At 36.3% G+C, this 17,881-nt stretch overlaps 1 protein-coding gene across 5 annotated transcripts in view; it reads right to left on the bottom strand.

Moving 5' to 3' along the window:
• DGKH (diacylglycerol kinase eta) overlaps nucleotides 1-17,881 on the bottom strand; it is a 157,996-nt gene that overhangs the window by 36,552 nt on the left and 103,563 nt on the right. For 4 of the 5 annotated variants that reach the window (XM_030958400.1, XM_030958416.1, XM_030958408.1 and 1 more), the window contains 11 exons: nucleotides 16,064-16,170; nucleotides 14,838-14,963; nucleotides 13,606-13,708; nucleotides 11,761-11,923; nucleotides 9,250-9,358; nucleotides 8,806-8,945; nucleotides 7,162-7,246; nucleotides 4,707-4,792; nucleotides 3,196-3,295; nucleotides 1,721-1,994; nucleotides 1,137-1,265 (listed from right to left, as the gene is read on the bottom strand). In XM_030958400.1, coding sequence (XP_030814260.1) covers nucleotides 1,137-1,265; nucleotides 1,721-1,994; nucleotides 3,196-3,295; nucleotides 4,707-4,792; nucleotides 7,162-7,246; nucleotides 8,806-8,945; nucleotides 9,250-9,358; nucleotides 11,761-11,923; nucleotides 13,606-13,708; nucleotides 14,838-14,963; nucleotides 16,064-16,170 — 1,422 coding nt within the window. The remainder of the gene's footprint in view (nucleotides 1-1,136; nucleotides 1,266-1,720; nucleotides 1,995-3,195; nucleotides 3,296-4,706; nucleotides 4,793-7,161; nucleotides 7,247-8,805; nucleotides 8,946-9,249; nucleotides 9,359-11,760; nucleotides 11,924-13,605; nucleotides 13,709-14,837; nucleotides 14,964-16,063; nucleotides 16,171-17,881) is intronic. The other variant, XM_030958431.1, reaches the window with a different exon arrangement.

Below are 17,881 nucleotides of genomic sequence, written 5' to 3'. Positions count from 1 at the left end.
GCAATAAAGATAAACTTTTGCTGTGAATGCTCTGATAAAAACAACAGAGCCCTAATGAGTAAAACTGATGTTTCAGTGCAGATAATTGAATTCATGTTCCATGCTTTGTCCCTAAACATCTATCGTCCAGTGACAGCATTAATATGCACTCTATTCCACACACAGAGGAATAATACAGCTCCCCATTAGATGCAGAAGTTATACCATCAAGAAACAAGAAATTCAATAAAATTCTAGACCTGAATATCGTTATTATACAGTTATGACAGTAGGATTGGGTCATTTGTAGGGCCAGCATCCTCTACGAGCTACTGTTGAAAAGGGACAACCAACAGTCATTGATTCCCATAACTAGGAGAATATAAAGGAACCAGTGAAGAGACAATCACTGGAGAAAGTCTGATGTGTTTCTGGAGAAAACGTAAGATCCTGGGTCAACAGAAGCCCCAACAGCTCCATGCCTCATTTCCAAAGCAGGAGCTACAGACACAAGCACAAGCTTCAGAGCAGAGCCTTGTGAGGACAATTTTTGAGGATTTTAGTGTGGGTTAGAGTGAAAAAAGGAGATGCAAATCCCAAAATACTTTTTTTATTTTACCCCCAGAAGTTGCTCACCAAGTATCTAGAGAATGGGATTTGATGCCTACCAGCTACCACTGTTTCTCTATGATTCACAGATCATCTTGTGGCTTCACCAGCAGGACATCACTGTTCATTTTGATAATATGGAAAAGACTGAAATTTCCACTGCTAAGATGCAGCTTTCCTAAAATTTCTATGTAGCTTGAGAATCTCAGTCTACAACCGAGACAGGGTATTGCCACCATCACCTGAGCTCTAGTCTTTGCTCAGGTTCATGGAGAAAGGTGAGTGTAAACACTGATTAAACAGGGATTAAATTCAGGCACTTCTCTCCCCAGCAAGTGCCTCCTCAGCTTTGTAAATACATTCCAAAAGACTGTTCATCTATTATTTCCCACATTTTTCACTTAACTTTTATTTATTCAAATCTATTAGAATTTGTGAGCAGTTTCCAGTCAAACAGCATGCTAGTATTTTTAATTATGGAACCAATCATGCTCCAAATACAACTATAAGGAGATGGAATATTTCTATTTTACTCCTAATTTACTCACTTGATGGCGACTCAAGTTCCTTTGTATCTTCCTCTTTTTCTTCTTCTTTAGATTCATCCAATTCTTTGCTGTATTCTACTGGAGACTGGTTCACTTGTTCTTCACTATGAGCATTCTGCTCATCCACAACTGTTATTAACAGAAAAGACAAAGTCTCAAGGATTCTAAAGAAAAGCTGGATATATCAAAATAAGCACTTTTTTGGTAGCTTTTACTTTTAAAATATCAACAAAAGAGTTCCATCATCAATTCAGTGAAAGAGTCTGTCAATTCTTTACCAGCTGATAAAGACTTGCTGTCAGAAATTTTCCTTTTGTGGAGGCTAATAGTTAAAAGAAATGCACTTTTATATGTGCACACACATACATACATAAGTAGCCACATCTGTGGAGTCATTATCATTCAAACAAGCTGCGTTTCTTTTCCTTGCAGCTTGTAATAAGTACATAATTTTATCTGTCTAAGAATATAGAAATCAAATTTTATAATGAAAACTTATTCCAGTTAGACATACAAACAAGCAAACAAACATCATTATCCTCTCCTATTCTACCAGTCTGGATCAAAATGTTGCTGATGTGCACCTTTTTCTGCTTGTTCAATGATCTGCCTCACGGCCTTCTTCAAGCTGTTTGCTCGGAGCATTAACTGTTGCCTTGGTTTGAAGAGCTTCTGGGAAGACTTTGAGACACACTCTGCTAACTGCTCTTTACTTTCAGACAAGGATTCTTCACTTGAGAACTCCTCTGGTTCTTCTTCCACGATGGGGGGAGCAATGCCTGGGAGAATGGGAGCAGCCTGGGCTTCTGTGTGAAGAGCCTGGAGCAATAGGTCCAGCTTTTCATTTAACTCTGAGCACTAAGACAAAGGGGAAAACACACACACACATTAAAAAAATTCAACAGTGAATATGTGAATATTTTCAGGAAATATGGTACCAGATTATATACGAAACTGCAGGTGCCTTTGGTGTCTATGTAATTCCTTATGTAAAATCCAAAATGAGGTTCAATGTTTTGGAATATCAGATTATGAATAGGTTTGCATGGGCTTTTTGCAGACCCTGTGACACTCAACCAGATTAGATCAATTATAATGCAAACCCCCTACACTTAGATTCAAATAATACTCCATGCTAAATTCAGCCTGCCCCATAACTGCACAGATTGCATCCTACCCCTCTCCCAATAACTTCCAGCACAGAAAACCACCAGATGTTTGCCCATACATGGTTTTTCAGTACCCCAGTTTTGAGAGGTATCAATCAGCTGTTAGACTGAGACACATGGGGGTTTCTCTGCCATACAGCTGTGTATTTAAGCAAGTTGTCACAGAACAAGTGGCTCAAGCCAGATCAGACACTGTCAAATGCCTCTCCACAACACTAAGTAATTGTTCTCTCTAGGTACACAGGAAAAGAAAGGATTTTCTACACCTAAGAGAAAGAAAACACTCTCTGGCCTTGGAATAGTTAAAATCAAAAACTAATTTTCTAAAGCGTGCACCGGATGGAAATGTGAACCACAAATTGCCACTTAGCAAGTACATTTTCTGACTCTGGGATTGCCAAGGATTTTGTTTTCTTTTTTTCTTTTCAGCTCATGTAAATTTTGTGTCTCGTACCAAATCCTTCTGTTGTTTTCTTTCCCAATGTTTTTGCAACATGATCTCTGTATTTTGCAGCTTAAACCACTATTTTTAACATTGTGGTCTGTCTCCCCTTCATTCTCGTAGTATACTCTTCATTACCCCATTGTTTTCCTGTAGCTAACTTAATCCCTAGAAGTATAACTAATGCAAAAAGAAATCCTTTTATCTCTATGTATGCTACCATGAACTTTATGAAGAAAGAAAGTGTAAACAGTTTAACGAGATCTAAGACTTTAAAAACAGTTTGGAAATAATTAACTCTATGCAATAGGAAGAGAAGTATTTTGAACTCACTGGTTGAAATGAAAGCCAAGCTGGGCATTCTAGAGCAATGTGAAAATTAAACATCCATGAGCTATAAACTTTAAGAACCCAATGACTTTAAACCTGAATGTAGTCACAATCTTACTTTGATGGCCATGGCATCAGCTTCCTCTGCATTTTCCATTGGTTTTTCATAAGTCTTCCCTATTTTGGCAACAAAGTCCTTTACAGTTTCACATAATATTCTTCAGGTAAAAAAAAAGGAGAGGGAAGAAATCAAATGAAATTAAACAGATATATTTTGAATATTAAATTCTTATGGCAATTTATTTATATGTACACTGCTATGAATCATTCTTATTGGAAACTGAACTCCATGATCATACTTGCAAGCAGATGACACTCTTTACCAAGCTTCCAAAACTGAACTGATAAGCTTTAAAACAAAATCTCTTTCACTTAAGCCTTGGCATACTTTATATCTCAGCCTCTTATCTGAAAAAAACCATGACTGATTTTATCCACTCCCTTGCTTGTACACCTTCCCTAGGAGAGGACTTTGCAAACTTGCATTCCCTTTGGTAACTTCAAACACAGTCATGCAAATTCACATGCAAAGTTGGAGCTTAAAAATCATGGAGAAAATCTACTGACTTTAAGGAAGCACATCTCAGATGAAAACATATGGCCATACATATCCCATTGCACAGCTTGTGCTTTTGAAGCATATCTGTGCAAACTACAGGGGCTGCAATGAATTTTCACTGTGTAAATCAGAAAATGACTTGGTTCTTGTTACCTACACTGCAGAGACAGCAAACTTACTAGCAAAGTGGGGTAATTGTTTAGTACTGTTCATTTGGTTGACATTTTTCTGACAAGTTAAACAAATTTAACAAGGTACAGAACCAATTTAGAATCTGGAGTTAATAATATTCTGCAGTTTAATTGTCTATGTGTGCTATGTATAGTTTAAAAATGAAATTTTGTTAACTTGCTTTTATGAGGTAAAAAAAGATGTGATGATATTCAGATGCATTTTTAAAAATTCTATGACTGGTCTTTTGCATACTGCAAAGCATAAGATTTTTTTCATAGAGAAGGTATACACAGAACAGTTCTGATTTCAGATGATGTCCATGATTTGCCAAATTTCTCTCATTTCAAAATGTTTCAGTTTGGGGAAAAAATCCCATTAATGTCCTAGATCAGTATTGATTGAACTGATATAGACGGCTACAACAAAGCTACCTAAGCTAAAGCTCTGCTTCACACTGGTGAAATTGTTTGTCCTCTAAACATATGCTTTACAAAAAATAGCCAAAAGAAATGCAGTGTGGAGTAGATCACATCTATGCATTAGTAACAGCAAATTTTGTTTTTAAGCCATGCACTGATTTGGAATGATTTAACATCATTTTATATAGATATTGTGTGATTATTTTTAAAATTTACTATTAAGCCATCCATTACAACCGTACCATCTAAAAATTTCACAGAAAAGAACATCCACTCTAAAATATATAAATCAAGATATATTAAGCCAAGCCAGTTGGCCATCCATAAGAAAATCAGGCTTAGACAGAATGCTATTATGGTGATGATGTTACACAAGAAATTTATCCTCCACATGGTACATAAAACTGATTGACTCACTTGGCAGATGATATGACAACTGAATGCTGATCAGAATTGAGAATTTTTGCAAGATGAGCAGCAACTGAATCCTCATAAGCAGATATCTGAAAATAGAGAGAAAAGAGACTTCAATTTCCACACATCCCAGCAGTATAACACCAAGTAGTGAGTTTAAACACCTCAAAATAGCAGTATTTCCATTTCAGATTTAATACAAGGCCAAGTGTCTGGCAATGAAGATTTTACATGCATACTGTATTTTATGTATCAGATGTTTAATATTCAAAGTTAGACTGCATCTGAGAACTTGATCCACGGTTCTTTTCCTCTTGTAGAGAAAAGAGTAAGTTATTTCTAGGCTAAAATCAGTCTATGAGGCAGAAAAGAATCTACCTTCTCAGATTTGTAACAACCTACATTATTATGATCTAATATCTTTTACATCTAAAATAAGCAAAGTTTTCCTCAAACAAATTGCTCAATAAGAACAAGTCTAAAGTTTGCAGCTGTAATCTGGAATTTTCACTTTATTGTCAGGTGGGTTCTCATTTCCCAAGAGCCACAACTGACAAAGACTGCCAAAATGGTATAATATTATCAAAACCAGTCTCCAAGGAGCAAACTATTTGGGGCTTAGTCTTTACAAGAACATTAAAAATTACAAATTACAAAATACTCAGGAAAATATTTGGACTGGATCAAAAATGTATCCTATCTCAAAATACACACTGTATCCTATCTCAAAATAGCTCTGGATCCAGACCTCAATTTTAAATGAAAATTTTAACATTCCAAATCCAAAGCTAAAAATAAATGCAGTTCTGGCAGCTCCATTTAAGAATCTCTTGAAATCCCTCAGCATGCTTCTGTCTTTGATTTTGAGCAGGCAGATATACCACTTCAGTTTTTCTCCTAAAACCTTCATCATAGGACTCTGACATTGAATCAGTTGTTATTTCATGGAGAAAACAAAACATAAACATCTGATCTGTAAGAACGAACTACTATTTTTCAAACATCAGTACAAGATTTCTTGAAACCAAGTGGAACTAGTCTCCTGAAACTGCAGGAGGAATGAAAGGGAAAAAGAAAAGAATCAAATATGTCCTTCCATTTGCTTTTCAAACGGTGTCATAATCCAACACCTACTATAAGGGTAATTATTATTTTTTCTGAAATAGCCTAACTCAGTAAGCAATGTAAAAAATCCCATTAAAATAGAAATCGAACAGGGTACTCAAAAGCAAATGGTTTTGTCCAACTCAAGTAATGACAGGTAACATAGCCTACAGAATACATTTGCTAAAAAAGAAGTTTTATATGAGCAAGCAGTTCCTTCCATTTTCAGAAGGGGCTAAAAAAAGTTTCAACACCAGAAATAACTAGAACAAAATGATGATGAAGACACACTTGAAAATTTTAACTCTCTTGAAAAATTAGAGGCGATAAAGCCTTGATCTGCATTCCTGACACCAAAAGCAGAGCTGTGTGCAAAGCAACCCCCTTAAAATCCCAGCCTTTTTGCATCTCTACATCCAGCATCCATCAAAGGTTATAACCTCCTTGCCAATTAAAAGAGCCTGAATTATTAAATTGTTCAAGAGACTGCTGATTAATTATGGCTTCTCAAGTACTTTTGAGCTACAGTTGATATGCATTAACTTTCTTGGGAATATATTATTTTCTCATTTTCAGTCAGACTTTTCATGCCAATTAATTTGATTAAAGCATCTCCCTCTCTCAAAATTGAAACCTCATCAGCTAGTACAAGCACAAATCTGGTCTGGAAGACAGGCTGAGTGTTTCTTTGATGATACTTAGGATTTTGAGCTCTCCCAATGAACAAAGAGAAAGTTGTGATATCACCTGATCAAACTCAAACTGCAAAATGCTTCTGTCTTTCTTTAGAAATACAATCCTTGCCTCCAAAATCCTGGGGACTTTTTCTCAATGCTTAATCCAAACTCACAGACATTTGCTTTTATATATTAAAAAAATGTATTTTAAATATTTATGTATATTATCATAGTATATAGATTGTTATACAGTAACATAGCACTAAATTATACTACTATACACAAAATTATATTAAAATATACTCATATATGAGTTATCTAAAATATATAGTATTATTATGTTACATAATAATATGAATATAGATTACATTCTTGTTTAACATGCTATATAAATACACTTTCTAATACATATTAAAATATACATATATATCCAGGAAGAAATTTTTCAGACAGCTTTGCTGGAAACTCCTTACTTTCATTCCTTCTAGGTAAATAATATAGAACTGGAAACCTTACTTACTTGAGATACACAGCAAGGAAAGGCCTTAATTCAGTTCAGTTAGCAGATCACAAAACATCTATTTTTCACACAAATGCTTCAATTATGGCTATTGGCACCCCAGAAGCTCCAAGTTAAGTACACAAAACAAAAAAAAAAACCAAAAGTTAAAGTGCACCTGGCACTCCTCTGACTCCTCTGCAGTCACAGGAAGAATAGAAGGCTTTGCTGGTAATTTCAGTTCATACGACATTATACTCCACCTGAAAGAAACATAGGTTTCCAGACTGTTCGTTTTACACTCTCTCCACTATATTAACAAAAAGAAAATTCACTGTCACACCACAGAATATCTATGTATAAAAATGCATCTTAATTTGTAGTTGTAAACTATATGGGTAAAATAATTAGAGAGATTAAAGAGAGATTAAATTAGAGATTAAAGGTAATAATTTGTTTAATTACTCAGATTATTTTGTAGTGATTTGATTATCAGTCTCATCTGTGAAAAACTCATGGGACATTCAATACAGGGCATAAAGATTTTCTGGAAGAAAACATTCACATTATAAAAGAATTTGTGCAAACATACTGCAGAAGTCAAAGGAAACTAGACATCTTCCTAATGAAAAATCTTTAAGGTGACATTAGCTTTCCATCTCAACTAGAGGAGGCAGGCATGACAACAAAGCAAATGATGAAGTGCCTTCCTTGATGTATATTTTTTTTTGGTGTGGTAGAGGACAGCACTTGACAGCACAGATAGTATGAAAGCACTGATAGCAACAACATGCTTCAAAGCCTGCTGAAAAGAGCAAGTAATCACTGTAGATGGGCCTTGGGAGCAAGTCTATTGAAATTAGACCAATAAATGAAACAGAGTATATTTTCATGACAGAAAAGGGAAAATATGACTTAATCTACAAGTTTTTCAGAATCTGAGGATCAGTAACAAGCATTTCTCTACATAGTTTGCTATAAAGCAATCAAGTAGTCTGCAGAAAAGCTTAAAATATAAAAAGGCTTTTTTCTCTCTATTTCATAAAAATAACCTTAAGTAAAATCCCTTATGATGACATTCAAGTGTTTGTAACTAGAGCAAGAAAAGAAACACTCATGAGAGATAGGAATAACGTAAGAAATACTCCTCTCAAAAGTAGTGCTAGACTTCCATTGGAACAACATGATCACCATCATCTCTGATTTTTTTTTTTAATGGGGTTGCTGCCTTCCTTTATGGATGAAAACGACATGAAACTAGGAGTGGGAAGATCTCATTTTTTTTACTAAGAAACTGCCTCAAACAGAAATATTAGTCATGGATCCAATTAGCCCAGCATCTTGTCAACAGCTGATGCCTCAGGAAAGGGTGACAGCACACAAGGTGAGTTTTCCCCACATCCAAGGACAGAGAGCTCAGGTTTTCTAAATAAAGAAGCCACCATTTAATGGTGTTTAATAAGCATGCATGGAGTCCATAAAATTGCTCAAATCAGTTTTTAATCTATACAATTTCTTAATGCTCACAACTTCTTATAACAGGCAGTTATGCAGCTCCTTCAGCCAGGCAATAAGCTGTCAACTTTTGAACATGTTTGGACAGCACAGTTCCCAGTTCCATCAGCCACTCATCCCTCTGACTCTTAGCTTAAAAAGCAGGTCAAAGAGCTGTCCCCATCACATCCTTCATGATTAAGACCTGCACTCAAAAAACAAATCCATTGAACACCAAGTCTCTAAGAGGGATTTTAGGCCATCAGAAACCCAAATAAATACAATTTAAATCTCACAGTAAGTGATGCATATGTACATTTAGGTTTACCTGTCTAACATTTTCGTGCTGGCTCGTTCTAGTTTTTCCAAAATCTGAGGAAGCTGCGTATCATCATCACAGGATCCTCCCCAACCAAGGACACGAGCAAGGTCATTTCCAGTACCAAGGGGTAACACTCCTAACTGACACTGAAACACAACACAGGAACAAATCTACTATTGAAAACTAGAAAGAAAATACAAGTGGTTACAAATGCATGTTATTTCAATCAACAAATGTTAATTTCATAGCTGATGTCTAAAGCCTGTAAGTCAAGTTGTGCTATTCTGCTACAACTCGTCCTGTTTATAACAGTGAAAACTTGCATTAAACAGTAACTACTGAGTTTGCCCCATGCACAGGGATACAACAAAGAACCAAGTCAAGGAAAAGGTAAGCACACAAAATTAAGTCTAGTCAGTCTAGGCAAGGAAAGTAAATATGCACACTTGCCTGCTTGTGCAAGCTGAGCTTATCAATTTCTGACAAGACCCAACCCACGCTTCCATCGCCACCACACACAAGAATCCTGAAGTTGTCAAACTTCTGAAATAACCGCAAACTGCAGAGAAAATGCAGACCTAGTTACATCCATTAGCAAGAGAGCAGTGACATTCATTAGCAATTGCTACAAGAAAATATTGTACACAGCATCTTTATAATCCTTTTATTGTTGAGGGCTATGAGGATACAACCATCTATTTAATTAACCTATCTGCAGTCCATCTGTCACTGTATATTCCACTTATACTGACATTTCTGATAAATAACATGCCAAGTTATTCTTTAAAAAAATCCCTTGATATTGTTTTCAGGATTTTATAAGTCTGATTTTATTGATTTTATTAATATTTTTTTAAAAAACAAATTTAAGTGATAAAATTGCAGCTGCTCCATGCTTCTCACTTCAGCCAGAAGCATAATGCACCACTGGGGATTTTTCACGAGAAGAGGGTAAGACATAATGACAGGATGTGCTCCACAATATGAGTGGGCTTTTGTGGGCACAGGGCTAACTAAATGTAAGGAACATTTAAGCAATTCTTAAACATAAGGTAATCACAACAATATAAGACAAATAATACAAGTATTTAATATTATATCCTTAAAGCCAAATGCTCCTTTCACTTCCTATTGCTCTTCCTCCTGTTCTCTGACTTTTAACATCTCCATAATACAACACTTGGACAGTACAGAAAAGGAGGACAAGAGAGACAGAAAATGCAGAAAGGTAAGGCAAAGGGAATGAGATGTGAAGAAGCAGGCAAAATGTAAAAAATAAAAGGGATTTAAACTGAAAAAAAAAGGAAAAAAGAAAAAATTGGAAAGTATACTCTTAAAATACTAACAACAAAGATATTTGTTTTTAATGCATGTTATTTTCCAGAATATGTATAATTTCTGAACCATTTTTAAAAAGTAACATATCAAAATCATTAATTTTTTAAGCATTTATATTTTTTTGAGAGAAAATAATGTCACTTGAATACGATGGGCACATACCTAGTCAGAACAAAAGAAGCAGATATTTAAAGGGAAAAAATGTTGATACCAGAGCAATTTATCCTATCCTGAGAAACAGGAGAAAACCCCTAGCAATACACTGACTCATAACATGCACCTCTGCTTTTTAGATCAACTAGAAAAAAAGAAGACATCAGTGCAACCTGATGGAATACCTGCTAAGGATCTCTCCTTAGAAACTGTTTGGGAGAAGTACTTAGAAGCACCTGACATGAACTGCAATTTCTGCGCAAAATCAAAGTGAGCCACCTCAGCCATGGCAGAACAATATGAAGGAAGAGAACTTGCAAACATATTTTTCATACTGTCTCCTTTCAAACACTGTCTAATCAATTAAGATAAACGTTATCTGTCATTATAACTACATGTACAAAATGCTAGCTAAAAGTGACTTGGATTCAGCTCAGATTATCAGGGTTATAATGAAAAGAATATTACAACTCAGAGTTATTATGATGTGTCCATAACACAGTACTAATTATTATAATCCACATCTGTAATCAATTGTATTATTTACACACTGCTTGAACTGAATTTTTGTGGATTTGCTCCATCTACTCTTTATCATTAAGTATAATTCTGCATATTTAAGAGTACAAAAATTAGTGCTTCTAGTTGCTATAAGTGATAGCATTAGGCCATTTAACCACATCACTATATTTGAGTGGAATTGAAATAGGCAACAGAAATATGGGCACGAATTTAATCTTCATTAATGTGCAAAGATGATTGAGTTGTGACTACCACTATGCAAATTTCATCACTATCTCTCCAACAATCAACCCTTAGATTTTGGGGAGAAATGTCTGGTGGTTTTAATTGTGTTCTTGCTCCAAATTCTTTGGGATGGTCATTTTCTTGACTATTTCCATATGTTGCATAAACCATATTTTGGACATACTTTTCAGGTGAAAAATTTTTCATGTACTTGCCCATTAACCCACTGCAGACCTCCCGCTGACATTTGTGTTCAGAATTTTAAAAGATACAGAGCACATTTAGACAATAGTCTTATTCCATAGCTACACACAAAAAGGTCAGAGGAATATCAGAATTATGCATATGAAATGGAAGATGAGCATCTGGCAACTGTGCATAAAGGTAAAATCAAAGTTCCTGTGATACAGGAAAACATCTGCACATTTATATCAGTTTTGAGCCTTACCAGTTAACAGAAGTCAAAGCTAGCCAAGAGGTTTTGGTTTTGAACTTTTGAGCTTTTCTAGAAGGAAAATGTTATCCTACAAACCCTTCACATACCGGAATTTATCTTGAAATTCTATTGCCTCTTAGATTTTAATTAGGAAGTCAGAGTAGATATTGGTGATGGAATTACAGCAACAAGGGGATATAACACTATAAAGCCAGGGGAACACAACACTATACTTTGCACCTAATTCCCTGGTGGAAAGGCTTGCCCAAGGTTTCCAAGGTCATTACCCTAAGTGAGGTCCTCCATTCATTAAATCGAAGACCTGAGCTGGATTTAACGACTGTTTGAATCGACGAAGAAACTTTACTCCCTGATTGTCTCCACTCTTTGAGTTAACAAAAACTAAAAGAGGACTGGCACAGGATGGCGGGCATGTGGCTTTCCAGAAACCTGTAAACATAGTTAGAAAGAATGAAATAAATAAGGTTTCCTAATATGAACAACACAAAAAGAAATCATGGGAAAGAGGAAGATAGGGATGAAGGACAAAAGGAGTACATTTTTTCATGCATAATGTAAATGCTAAACTGAGTATTAGTCCTGCAAGGAAAATAATTACACAAGATTTACCAGTTCTTTTTTTGTTTATTTGTTTGTGGTATTTTCAGTGCCTAGATTTAGTAAAATCCTGAAGACAATAGCTTTACTGTTTTTCAACTGTTATTAACCTTTTAGAATACTTCTTAAGTCTCATCTTCACAGATTGTTATCACATAATTGAATATATATTTCAGTTACAAGTATTTGGTTTTCAATCTTATTTTGCTTTAACTTCACTGGGTTGAATGGGATCATTCATGTCTGTATGAGCTTTTTAAGAGTGCTTACAGATTTTAAAAGTTACTTGTACTCAGTTCCTCCCAGGTAAGACTTCACATAAGAGCCTTTTTTTCAGACTGAGATTATACTATTCAGTATAACAGAATCACTGAACAACAGAAGACCTTCAGCTGTGATTCAAAGCTTATTAAAGCCAGTGCAGGTCTTAACTAATTAGAGCAGGCTCTCTACAAGGTCCTTAGTGAGAAGGACTAATGGACACTGTTGTCACTAACATGACCAGTCCATGGAGGTAAGTGTTTCCCAGCAGCACTCCAAAATCAGACATCACATGCATAGGTTTTGACATTTGTCTCCAGCATTATTTAAATGATTATGTTGTTTTCAATTACTAAAAAAATACTAAAGCTACAAATAAAAAAATTTCATTAAGGGATGCTAATTTAATTCCACATTATCATAATGTCTAATTTCAAATAAGGTTTGATTAATTAATTTAAATGCCAAGAAAACTAATTTCACATATTGAACGATCTTCCTAGCATGAGCAATAAATGACAGCATGATGTCTAAGACATCACAAAGCAAATAAATAGAGTGAATATATACAGCATACACAATCACTTTTACTAACTTCATGTAGCAAAATTTATGTAATTGCATTCATGGGGTTGGTCTACTTTACCATTGACAGAAACTATAAAATTAAAGTAGTTAAGACTTTGTGATACTTTTTTTTTTAAAACCATTCTCTGCCTTGAAGTGCAGTCTCCCACTGTTGATGTGTCTATATCCTGGACCACCAAAAAGCAGCTCTGAGTTTTATCTGTGTGTTGCAGGATTTTTACACTGCTTATCTTTAAAAAAAAATAAATCAGAGAAGCTATGGAAGCAATTCCTCTCTTAAGCCTGCTAAAGTAGTTGTTGGATCTGAGCTGTTCAGCTAACTTACCTATGCATAATGCAAAATTATCCAAAATTTGAGAGCTCACAGAAGGAGTGGTGTATGCTAGGCTGGCATCAGCCCACTTCATCTGAGGATTCTGATCATTCACTTGAAATGTTTCTAAGGGTCATAAGCAAAATGGAAGAAAATTTCTGCTGGGGTAGCTTTAAAAACATGCCAGTTGAATAACTCTCTAAAAACCTACACAGAAAATTATACTTCTCTCTAAATTTGCAGACTGCATTCACCTGCTCAGCAGAAGGATTTTTGCCTTGAATATTTGCATGGATCTCAACAGGCACTGGAATTCCAGAGGTACCACTGAACACACCACAGTACTACGTACCATCGGAGTCTATACTGTTTAGTGCTGTTGGAGGGATGATCGATACCTTACATTGGCCAAGTGGACATTTACGAGGGTACAGATCTTTACAGGCCGTGTGAACCTACAAAAGAAACAAAAAGTTATTTTCCTGCAGCGGAATTTTGAGGTGAAAATACAACTGATTCTGTGTTATCTATGTAACAAAAATGGACTCATATTTAACATTTAGGTGTAGAGGGAAAAGGAGTGAGACTAAGAAAAAAGCCCAAATGCTCAACCACAGAGCCTTGTTACTAATTCAACAAAACATTATTTTGGAGAATTTAATCTTCAGCTATCCCTATAGGAGATAAGAATCATCCTTTCTAGGGAATCACTTCCCCCATCCACAAGGAAGGAAGAAGCAAGCTCCCAGCATCTGTGCTGATGGTAGCAGGCTAAACAATAGCTCTGAACCTGCCTGGTCCACTGGGGCCATTCTGGGAGACACATCTGCATTAAAGCTAGCACACCTAGCAAGCCACACCCATCTCCCAAAGTTGGGTTGCATAAACTCCATATTGCAAAGGTCTTTTCCACAGATATTGGAAAGAGAGGCATATGCAGAGGTGGCTGCATTTCACCAAAATATCAAGTTGCCTCTGGAGATGCCAATCATTTTCTATGGCTCATTCACAGAGACTTGGACACCTATATGCCAGACTGCTAACTTGCATAAGAAACCCATCTTTTTAGACAAGTTGATACCATTAAGAGAAAACTATATATTGGGGAAACAGCAGTAGTGAGTTAGAGAATTTCAATCAGCAACCTATAGATTGCCCTGAAGAAGAGAAAGTCAAGATTTTGCACTAATAAACTCATTACTACATTAATATTAATAAATATGAATATAACATATTATTAAAATATGAATAGAGCAATATCTACAATAAAAATATAAGAAAGTAACATATTAGGCATAAGGAACAGGCACCTGAGCATTCAGTTAACAGCTAGAAGAAAGCAGAGAAAACACATTGGAGATGACAACACCTATTAAAGAAACCTGCATCTGTGGGTGTATTTAAAATTGATTGTGCAAGTAGGACAGTCATCAGAAATTCTGAATCCTACAGAGATCTGAGTTTGCAGAAGCTGCCTGCTCCTACTTAATCCAAAAGCAGGTTGTGGAATGACAGAACAAAAATAATGGCAGGCAGTAAAGCTGTCGAACGGCGAGATGCTTGGATGATGCTCAGCACACTTACCATAGCTTTACACCAAAGGCACTTCCAATCCTGCAGGCGTAGAACACTGCCACAAGTCTTGTCACAGACGGCACATTTGGCACTGACGGGCAGGTTTCCCTCTAACCACTGGTGAGGCATCGCTATCTGTGGAGAAGGAGGCATTAGAGTTAAGGACCCAGAAAGGGAAATTAAAGGCTTTTGTCTCTCAAATATAGGTGGATTTAAACTACTTCTCAGAGCTGTACCCTTTCATCAAAGAAGCAGGTATGCTGGTCAGCCAGGATAAGGGACACTGATGTTCAGAAGGCAACTGCAACAAATGGACCACTCTGGTGTTCCACATACTAGGCAGAAAACATGACACCTGAAGAAGGGACACCTGTCTCACTCATGGTAGCAATAAACCATAACACAACAGGGCAATTAAGTCCAGAGACTCTGTCATACAAACAAGTTCCCACTCAGTTATGTTGACTACATGACACAAACCAATTAAAAATACCTAAAATTCATAAAAATAGGCAGGACAGCAGAATTCCTCTGTCACTTCACTTACCCACTCACCAAGGCTGGTAAGTCACGGCTCTCTAAAGCAGTCCCAAATGCAGTGCAAAGCTTTACTCAGTGCACTCTTTGTCCCATTAATACCATGGGCAACTCAGGACACTCAGGTGTTCAACTTAGTATCAGCCTTCTAAGAAGAAGCTTCACACCAGTGGTCCATACACAGCTGTGTTTGTAAAAATAGTCCATTTATCACAATCAACCTCTCATAGGCTTTTGTTGTTTCTCCTGCTAATTTTAAAATTCCTGCTTTCATCACCAAAATCCCCTCCCAATTCAGTGAATTCCAAATGGGTCTCCTGGGGAACTGCTCCAGGAAAAGAGGACAAAAAATACATTGCCAAAACAGCATGGTAACAGTGCAAAATACTACCTTTGCTTAAGAGCAATAGGAACTTCTGGGAGCAATTCTCCAGCTGCAGAGTTTCTCCACATGTGGCCTTTAAAATCTTGTAATACATCTGCAATCTAGTGCCCACAGTTGCTAGACTTGTCTTGTGAGATAGGAATGCAACTTTTGCTCTAAATACCACGTTAATCTTTGAACAGTGTTCAGGAAAATAGCCACCTACCATTTACTTCAATGGGTCACATGGGAATATTTCTGTGGTTGGGCTTTTTTTGTTTTTCCTAAAGAAGAAACAGCTTTGGAAAATACTATAAATATGAATAGTACTTACACCATCTTCATCTTCAATGATGTCTTTTCCAATTGAGGCTAATGTAGTCCATTTGCAGTTATTTGTTGCTCGGACAGCACATCTTTTATGTGCTTTAAACTTACACACTGCAACACACAGATAAGCATATATATCCTGTGTTATTTGCTGTATTTCAGTGATGCATACCTTTAAAAAAATTAAATATGGATATCCCATAAAATAGCCAAGTACATATCACTTAGTGTTGCACACATGACACAAAACAACTAAAAGAAAATTCAGTTCATAATCACACCTGCTTTAACTCTCTAAACTGGGTTTAACTGCTTAGCTGTAGCCCATGCTAAATGTGCCCTGAAACCCACATTGGTCCCCATTTTTTCAAGTACAAGGTACAATTTATCTTTAACTATGAGTTTGCCTTTTCCATTTCTCCAGTAACATGACTCAGATATCTGACTTAAATTTGCAGGAACTCATGGAAGACTGTTTTACAAAAGTATTTTGAATCAGGAGCTCTGTTTCTTTGCTCAAAAGATGCATTTGGGGCACCATGCTGGGCCTATTTTTCTCAGAACATAAGAAAATGAAGGGTTTATGTGGTGATAATTTTATTCAGGATACTGGGGATTACGAAATTTTCCATGAGCCTATATCACATCAGGAAGAACCTTTCTTTTTACTGCATTCTTTATTATAAGTCTGCTAATTGGAATATCCAGCATAAGTGTGTAGTTAGGCAGACATTCTGACAAAGAACAACTATTTGAATTTTGTTCAACTCAATTAATATGCCTAGCTAATGATACCATATTAGACCAAACAGACTGACGCGCCCAAACCGTGGGTATTTCTTCTACTGGGAGTGCATGATGTAATTCTATTTAGAGTGCATTATATAAATTATTTTGGCAAAGAACCATTAAAGGTTTATGAGAACTAGCCAGTAGATCAGAAGTAGTAGTCTCTTTTCAAACAAATATTTGACAGGAAATTATCAAGGCTTTGGCCCATCGCTTATCTACCATTAAAAAACATTAAGCCATGGTACAAAATGTCTTGTGAATAATAAATTTTCCATTTTAATTCCACTGATCCATTGCCAGATCAATTTAAAAAGTGAATTGAGACTATGTAAGCAACATCTGAGTTTGAGAGCAATCCTCACTGTTCTGGGAGATGTGTGAAAGTAAGTGCTCAGCTCTCACTTTCTTACTTTCTAGAAAGAAAGAGAAGGAAAGAAAACAAAGAAGTTTCATTGCTTGTATAGTAACTCTCCCAGTCATTTCAAAAAGCAGCATTCATATAATCATAGAATTATTTGGGTTAAAAGAGACATTTAAAGATCATTTAGTTCCTGCTGTAGACTGTGACATCTTTTACTAGACCAGGTTGCTCAGAGTTCCATCCTGGTCTTGAACACTTCCAGGGATGGAGTGGTCACGACTTCTCTGAGCAACCAGTGTCTCACCATCCTCACAGTAAAGAATTTTTCCTACTGTCTAATCTCAACCTACTCTCAGTTTGAAGCCATTTCCCCTTGTCCTGTCCCTACATGTCATTGTAAAAAGTCTCTCTCCATCTTTCTTGCAGGCTCCCTCCAGGTACTGGAAGGCTGCAATTACATCACTCTGAAGCCTTCTTTTTCCCAGCCTGAACAATCCCAACTCTCTCAGCCTTTCCTCACTGGAAAGGTGCTCCAGCCCTCTGATCGTCTCCATGGTACTCCTATGGACTCGCTCAAACAGGTCAATGGCCCCAAACTTAAGAAAGGCATGGATTTGTTGGAGCACAACCAACACAGACTCAAAGCATACAAATATCCCATAACTGTCA

Source organism: Camarhynchus parvulus, chromosome 1, assembly GCF_901933205.1.
Source record: "Camarhynchus parvulus chromosome 1, STF_HiC, whole genome shotgun sequence".
NCBI lineage: Eukaryota > Metazoa > Chordata > Aves > Passeriformes > Thraupidae > Camarhynchus > Camarhynchus parvulus.
This window is presented reverse-complemented; position numbering and strand designations above follow the sequence as displayed.